The sequence below is a fragment of the Anneissia japonica genome, unplaced genomic scaffold, assembly GCF_011630105.1.
Source record: "Anneissia japonica isolate Jap-2015-1 unplaced genomic scaffold, ASM1163010v1 scaffold287810_len224585_cov203, whole genome shotgun sequence".
NCBI classification, from domain to species: domain Eukaryota; kingdom Metazoa; phylum Echinodermata; class Crinoidea; order Comatulida; family Comatulidae; genus Anneissia; species Anneissia japonica.
In genome coordinates, this window is record NW_022734652.1 from 96,146 (window position 1) to 105,247 (window position 9,102).

The 9,102-nt window shown below is 35.3% G+C and overlaps 1 protein-coding gene across 1 annotated transcript in view; it reads left to right on the forward strand.

The window, feature by feature from the left end:
- The first annotated feature begins 784 nt into the window (after positions 1 to 784).
- Positions 785 to 9,102, forward strand: part of LOC117116434 (gamma-aminobutyric acid type B receptor subunit 1-like) — an 8,989-nt gene continuing 671 nt past the window's right edge. The window contains exons 1-2 of the mRNA XM_033260471.1: positions 785 to 1,152; positions 8,693 to 8,994. Coding sequence (XP_033116362.1) covers positions 8,743 to 8,994 — 252 coding nt within the window. The 5' untranslated portion in view covers positions 785 to 1,152; positions 8,693 to 8,742. The remainder of the gene's footprint in view (positions 1,153 to 8,692; positions 8,995 to 9,102) is intronic.

A 9,102-nucleotide genomic window follows, 5' to 3' on the forward strand; every position in this document is an offset into this window, starting at 1 on the left:
GCCGCTCCAGCCGTCTTTAACAGTTGATTATATAGGTGTGAAAGGCGATGTGCGCCTTCGTCTCTATTCATTGTAGCGTTATTTTCTAATACATATTGATTCTTTAATTTTCCGTTTTAGCCACCCTTGTTCCTTATGTAGGATATTGATGTTCTCCCAGTCTGGTATGTGATTTTCTTGCGTCATATGATCCGTTATAGCCGATTTGTGTAATTGTGTAGATGAGGATTTTCTGCCGGCCTTTGTTCTTACTCCGTTATGTTCCTCTACATCTTTCATGTGTTCTTTTGTTCTCGTTTTTAGTGCCCTGCCCGTTTTGCCAATATAAAATTTGTCACAATTTTTACATCCAATCTCATAGACGACCCTACATGTGGTTTCCTTTTCTATGTTGTTTTTGGGATGAACTACAATGTTTTTGATTTTGTTTACACCGTTAAAATCACATACCAAACTGGGAGAACATCAATATCCTACATAAAGTTCTAGACGCCCGAACATAACATTTGAGGCATTCTGGGCTATCATTTTTTTCTTTTTCGCTCTTTTTTTTCATTTTCCCCTTTTTTTTACCTCCCAAAAGGGGGGCCGGGGCCGGGCCGGCCCCCCCTAAATCAAAGAAGATAATTAGGGATGAGCCCATCGTTTTATTTTCTATTCCTTTTCCAGGACCAAGCAGGAATTTGAGTCTCATATTTTCAAACCCCAAGAAAGCGCTGTAATGATAAGGAGAATGAGTATACTGCCCTCTGTGTGTGAATTTCATTATTATTATTCACGCCATATCAAAAGATAGCATTATTAATTGATTTATATCGTTTACACGCGATACGCTCTAATGGTTTTTTGACTGACAACATACAAACACATCATATCTACACAAACATGCTGGCAAGTAGGTTTGTACTAAAATGAATTTGTAGCGACAACGTCTTATTTCTATCGACAGTGTATTTGTTGTTTTAATTCACCAGCACTCATCTCACGCAGCCTATTGATTGATAGGCCTACCCTACAACCTCTCCTGCCATTCGATGTGAATTTTTTTATTTGACCGAGCGAGCTGTTCCCCGTGTTCCGACATCGTCAGATACCTGTACTTAGCTAGCTATATTGTACTGTACTGTAGTGTTTAAGCGCACTGATTCAACTGTGAGTATCAAATCTTATATTTATAATTAAACCAAACAGATTTATATATTACACTATTGTCGGAAAATGTTAATTCATTTAGGCCTACAGTCGCTCTTCAATAATTTTGTCTTCCAATAATTACATCCAAATTCATTGATTGGCTATTAAAGTACAAACTTTGGACCAGGGGCGCCCAGCCCGGTAGAGGGGGCGTAAATGTGCGAACTTGAGTTGGAGTTTTGAGGAAGATCTCCTGAGGGAGGGGTGGAGGGGTAAATCCCCTTAAACCTCTAACACCTACATTAATTTGATCTTTGCTATTTATTAGAATTTTCCGAAGCTTTAAAAAAAAATGTTTACAAAGAATGGAGGGGTGTGTGCCCCTTACACCCTCCCCTCCTGCTCTACCCCAGCGGCAGCAGCAGGGGAATTTGCTACCCCGTGGGATGGGCCTGGACCCCCGACCGTGTCGTCTGTCATCCGGCGACACAACTAGGTCGTCTGATCGAAAATAAAAATTAATATATTAAATTTGCCTATCCAAATAACGTTATTTTGATTGCTAAACCCTAATATTGTGGTCTGAAAAGCACAATTTAGACCATACTAAGCCATATAAACTCTCCTTGTGAACCCACCAGAAATTGTTCATTCCAGGCTGTTTTCCGAGGCTCTAGCTGGCCCTGTGTTCAGACCCCTCTGTCGGACGTGTCAGACCCCTTTTCAGCAAATTTCTGGCACCACTGCAGTCTCCCTCCCTTTAAATCCGCCACTGTATACAGTGTTTGTATTTAATAACGAAAATTGTAATTTTGTGAATATGTTCTTTTTGTAATAGTAAAAATTGTAATTTATAAGTAATTTGACTGTGAGGCCACGAGATGTAAAATTTTGTTTGTTAAGAGTTACCGGTATATATTAACAAGCTTCTAGCAATTAAGCACCCCATACCTCCCTCAACAGCTGTGATTAAACCACTCATACTGCACTTCTCTTTTTTTACGCACTTCCTAAATCTCAAATTTACAGCCTCCAGGTGCTTCAGAACTCTGCTGCACACATTATAACATTCACAAATCGTGGCTCTAACATCACCCCTGTTCTCCGAGACCTTCACTGGCTTTCCATTGATTAATGCATTAAGTTCAGATCTTGCTACTTACTTTCAACAAACTTCTGTACAACCTATCTACATGCATCAGCTTGTCATATTTAGTATGTTCCTGGACGCACCTGATAATTTACCTAATTTCTTGCTCTCTGTTCCTCGAACATCCTAAAAAAATATTGGCCAAGGGGGGTGGTGAAGGATCTGGACGTCGGCGACCATCACCCCCCTCTGGATCCGCGCCAAGAGTATCATTATAACCATTCTGTGAAGCCAATTCGGCAAATACTGCAAGCATTGCCATACATAAAAGAATAAAAGCATACTGTAATATAGAATACTGCTACGTCTTAACTATAATTTTAGAAAAACCTTTGCAAATGAAAGACAAATGACCTTTTTAGATTTAACAACTGGGAGACAATAATAATTTTGTTTATAATGTTAAAGCAGGTAAGATAGGCCTACTGGTAAAGAATAGTAAAATAATGGATTGTACAATATAGGCTAAAATGTTGTAATAGATGTAGACATTCCTTATTTGTCACGCATTGATTTATTTTAGTGAATAAAATGCGCACTTCATAATAATTATATTTATTCTGTTATACTGTATTTAGTGAACATATACACGTTTGTATCTGCTGTATTCACTGAAGTGGTACATTCCATCATGGTTCCACTGCCTACTACATACTGAATTAATATTACTCTTCTCATTCCACTGTGCTGTACTAATGTAATTTGGATAATGAATACTTAAATGTGGTGCTTTGTAGAGTGACAGGTCCGCGTCCAATATTTTGTAGATTTGTGTTAGTTTAAATTTATCATTTTACAATATTTAATCAAATGGACGTAAATGAGAACTTAAAAAATGCCAATATTGAAACCTTAAAAAAATGGTGCTACGATGTATTTCTTTTTTGTGCACGTGTATGGATGGATTTTCTAAAATTAGTAGGCCTATAATTATGATCCGTAATAGTAATCCGTAAAAAATAAGGTTGGGTTAACTATTTTTAGCATATCTGAAATGAATTGACTAGCATCACATAAAAAAATCTACTACTATTGTCACAATAAGAATACACAGCAAAAAAAAAAAAAAATAAATAAATAATAAGTACAGCCTGTAATGTACTGTAAAAATAATACAATCCCAGTTTCAGTGTCATTGAAATATACTATACTTGTATCAAGCATTTAAATAATGCGGAGTATGTAAATTGATTGGAAGTTGATGTACTGTATGAAGGTCAATATGATGTGTATTATAATATGTGGCTGATTACCTCATGTCACAATATTAGACTACAGTAGGCATATACAGTAAGCTACTATAAAGTATAGGTGATAAAAGCCTTGCTTAAAGCTAGGCACGGGCGGAATTTTTTTTTTTTTTTTTTTTTGATATGTTGTAAAACTGATTTTTTTAAAGACACAAAAACCATATTTGACAAAAAGCTCTGGAGCGGTTAATGAGATACAGATTTTTGAACATTTCAAAAATGGGGGAAAAAGGTATAAAAAAGTATCTCATCAACCTCTTCCAAGTTTTTTGTCATATCTTTGTGTTTTCAGTTGCAAAACATATCAATTTTTTTTCGCCTCCAGATTCTGGCTTTAAGATTATAGGCAGATCTTACTACTGAAGCTAATGGATAGTGTTGTTTACTGTAACAGGGTTTGCCTGATTGAGCGGGGAACATCAACTTTTCTGTGGTTTTTGGTTTTTAACTAATCGCATAAATTCACAACATTTTTAATAAATGATGTACTGTAAGCTTGTTAATTATAAAATATAGACTAGAAATAATAATAACAATGGTAGACTTATATAACGCATTGTTAAGACCTCTACATATTGTATGCTGTTTTGATGTTTCCTTAAAAATAATGTTTTAATGTTAGCTTTGAAAGTGGATATTGTTTGTACTGTAGAAGATTGGAGAGAGTTCCAGAGAGTAGTAGATGCAAATGTGAAAATGTGAAATGTTGCCAATGGTTTTGAAGTTGGTTCAGGGAATAGATAGAAGGCATTGGTGAGAGGATTGAATGGAACAACAAAAGGGTATATTTAGGATGGAGGTCAAGAAGGTAGGGATAGTTGTGCACAGGTGAGAACTTTGAAAGTCAGTAGGATTGTACTTGATCCGGTCATCGATTTTACGAAATACACGTTTAAACCCAGAATAGAGGTACGCGAGGATATCAGTTTTGCTTAAGAATATGCAGTGCTGAATTTTTTTTTGTAATTGTCAAAAATGATTTATTATAATTAGGCCTATTAATTTTATGTTATGATTAAAAAGAAATGGGATGGGGTACAATAAATCTTCATTTACATTCCTGAATGGAGATAAAAATTTAACTACAGTATCCCCCCCCCCACCCTCACAATCATGGACAGCAATGGATTTGAACATGCTCCTCCTCGACACCAAGTTTGAGAAACCATTCTGTGCTACTGTTCATGCATGTACAGTGCAAGTTAACACATATTTGATCATTATGCAGGTTGGCTTCTTGCCTCACTCTTCCTATTACCAGAAATAATTGCCTAAGTGCTAGATAATCACCAGGTAAAACACATCGCACTATACTGCACTCTCATTACCTATCATTTGCCCCAGCTTACTGCAATTTGTTTTTTCAACACTCAATCACATTTAAATCTTTAGGTGGGTTCACATTAACTGGACTACGGTCATCTGGATGTTGACTAACTCCTAGTAATCCTGTGGCTGAGCCAGTTGGTAAGGCAGGAAGAAGCCCAGCGGGAGACACCAAAATCCATGGGTAGACCAATCAGACTCCTGCTTGGTCATGTGATGGTCAATTTTGCGTGCTTATTTTGTCATTCTATCTGACTCTACTGTAAAACTGATCACTGAACACAATTAGTGATTTTAATTAAATTCTAAGTGCCAGATAATCACCAGGTAAAACACATTGCACTATACTGCACTCTCATTACCTATTATTTGCCCCAGCTTACTGCAATTTGTTTTTTTTCAACACTCAATCACATTTAAATCTCTAGGTGGGTTCACATTAACTGGACTACGGTCATCTGGATGTTGACTAACTCCTAGTAATCCTGTGGCTGAGCCAGTTGGTAAGGCAGGAAGAAGCCCAGCGGGAGACACCAAAATCCATGGGTAGACCAATCAGACTCCTGCTTGGTCATGTGATGGTCAATTTTGCGTGCTTATTTTGTCATTCTATCTGACTCTACTGTAAAACTGATCACTGAACACAATTAGTGATTTTAATTAAATTAGCTTTCACATGAATAAGTTAAATGATCTGTGTGAACAGCTTCTTGCTGTCACATTGAACATGGCCTTGATACAATTTGTATGCAATTAACATACCTACCAAGGTGCATGATATAAAGTAGTACAGTTAGTTGTAGTAGTAGTACAGTTCTATAGCTTTAACTATTAAGTTATAAAATTTAATTTCTAATTAAATTGATTTCTGCTTGTTTTTCTTTCAACGCTCATAGTCAATATGTTCATCCAACATTGTTATTGTTGCAGATTAATTAAATAAAATATTTTACTGCAATAATAATTATATTCATCAACTACTTGGTACACTAGTGAATAAGCTGGCAATTGTGGCAATACTCTGTTAATGTGAACCCACCTAGAGATTTTAGGGACCCCAACGGAAATAAACCGATTCGGTTTTTTGGGGTTATCCTGAACTGTAAATGTTTTACTAATTATCTTCTTATTGTTCATTGTTTTGTTATTTGTAATGTGTTGAATTATGCTTGAATAAATTTGAATTGAATTGAATTGAACTGTAGACCTTTTTGAATTGTTTACATGATGCACTTAACGAATGAGTAACCTACAACCCAGCAAGCAGAAAAATAGGAAATAAGGCGCAATAAAAATAATTATTAGTTTTATCACCCTTGCATGCATGTCTTCTATGGTACTGAAAAAAAATATTTTTGAAAAAAGAAATTTTTTTTTTGCAGAAAAATTTTTCCCCAATTTTTTTTATTAAATAGTTTATAGATATTGTTTGTATTTATCTCAATCATGTTTTACTTTGAATTTCAATGCACCTGCAAACAACACAAGGGTGATATTTGACTTCACGAAATAAAAAAAAAAAAAAATAAAGGCCTCCTTCCCTCAGCACTTTTCCAGTTTAGATAGGGTGATAAACTTTGTGATTATCTTTGCTCTGTTTTACAAGAAAAAAGGAATCTGCATGAATGAAATTCCTTAATATTCCATCATAAATCATAATCATACTTTATCATTTTGTGCAGATACAGTATATCATTTGTAAGTAATACTATTTAACATCATTAGTTTCACTGCCTTGTTTGTTAAAATGTCAACGTAATCAATTCACATCAATGACCATCAACTATTCTGTTATCAGAATGGTTAAAATTATTAATAATAATAAAAAAAAAAAAAAATTGATAATTCTTATTTATTACCACCAACAAGGAAGGTTATGTATTCACCCTTGTCTGTCAGTTAGCAAGATTACGCAAGAAAATGTATAGTATTTTAAATTACAACAAGGAACTTTAAAATGAAAAACAATTCCTTTTGCATTTATTGTATTTAAATTCTTTCTTTTCTTGCTCTTCCTAAACAGTCTGATTTGCATGACGTAATGGATCTTTACAAATTAGGAATGTATGATGTAACTTATTCGTAAAACAAATTCAGGCCCGTAGCGTGGGGGGGGGGTTAAGGGGATTACGACGAACCGCCCAAAAAGTGGAGAAGGTCCGCATTTAAAAACGAAAAATTGATATTCGTAGATATATTTACAATGTTCTCTAGAGTATCGGAGATAAGGGTCCACTTTCCACGGAAATGAACCTTCCTCCCACAAATTAAGTCGCGCTACGGGCCTGAAATTGCCGATGCAAAACAGTGAACATTAATTTAATGTACAAGACGAGTAGATCTGTTGAAATTATTATTTATGGAGTGAAACTGTGACTCTATAGTGAACGTTGCCGTCGACAAGGACACGAAGCCCCGCCCACAATGTCACGAAAACCTTAGACAATGGCGGCTGGTTTTACCGAGTTAGCAAAGATTTTCTTTGCTATCAACCTTCTTTAAGAAAGAGAATTCAGGGTAGGCGGTATGCAAATGAATCATATATTCATAGTGTTAATTTATTTCATGGGAAATTGTTGTAAAAGCCTCTGTATTTCGCTCCCAAAGGAAGAGGGAAAAGCTGCATTCAGTCAATCTTGTTGTCGGCAAAGGCCAAGTCACTGATGCGCACTGCTCGTGTAAATCTGGTTATCTATAACCAAGCATAGACATCTAGGCCTAGGCTCACGTATGTTTCACGTTTAAACCAGCTGTCTAAGAAAATTAAACTGTCAGAGAAAAAGTTTTTGATCACATGACTAAATGACGCTCGCTGATTAGTCGGTTTATCTGTTAATCAATTATCGTCGAGATGTTAATTCTGAGGGTCTTCAATTCTAGAAGAAAAAAAAAATCAATTTTTTTGTTATATAAAAGCCTTCGTTATAGAGAATTTTGAGTCCCATTTTATCAGCTTTGCTGGATGCATCACGTACTACATGTAAAAAAATGATAATTTCCTTAACAAAAGCTGACATAAAAGAACTCCTTCATACCCAATGCAATTATTAAGTGATGAATGAGAGATTTGCATGATAAATCTTGCTGTAATGATGGTGATGGTTTCGTGAATAGTGTTGTATCTATGTTACTGTGAACCCTTTATATATAATAACCCGTAATTTCACATTTTCGTCCATCAGAGATTTCTTCGACTCTTAATTTCTTGGATCAGAGAGACTTATATACTTTTGATTTGTTTTGTTACTTTGCAGTAATTGACATTTACATGCTTTTTAAAGCTAATAATTTAACTTTAGATGTTAGAAATATTTGGTCTAACACACGATCACACAAAGTAACCATCAATCAACACACTTGTTCTATGAATAGTGAAAAAGAACAGCCTATGTTAACAGCTATAGAGTCTTCTGGAGTGTAAAATGCCTTAGTGAGTTAGTTAATTATTTATATATTTTTCTCATAAAAAATGGTTAGTATTTTCAAGCACACTTATTTAAGAAATCATTGCTGAATTTGCTCTCTGGCTTTGCTAGAACATTTCCTTGTCCTTGGAGATGAGGCCCTTAAAAAATATCGTACATTTTCTGCAAGCATGTTTTATTTCTTACACTCTCTAATTAAATATAAAATAACATCCCTGCAGGTGCATTTTCGACAAGAGGGTCATGACATTTTGTTATTTTAGACCCAAGAAATGAACGTATGCCTTTTTAAAAAATAATTTCGGCCTCATTAAAATTATTTTGCAAATATCGAAATTTTCAAATATTTTTGTCTACCACCAGGTTTCAGAATACTCAATACACAATTTTTTGGTTCTCTTTAACAGGTATTGAGTCAAAGTGATCTGCATATTAGTAAAGTTTGGTGAACATCACAATGACTAGTAGTATGAGATTACGAGCCATCATATTCTGCATCATTGTTTACATTTGTTTCTCCTCAACTGCAAGAGGACAAACAGAAGAGAAAGTTGTACTGAATATCGGCGGCATATTCCCAATGACAGGTGATAATTGGAATGGAGGAGAAGGATGTCTTCCAGCTGCTACAATGGCACTAGATGATGTAAATAACAGAACTGATATTCTACCAGAATATGAACTGAAGATGTTCTGGAATGACAGTGAGGTAAGCAAGGCCATAGATATCTAGTTTAAGATTGGATTGCATTGATTGCAAACACCAAGAATAACCCACAAAAGTCTGAAGAAGACTTATTTCCAAGGGGGGGGGGGG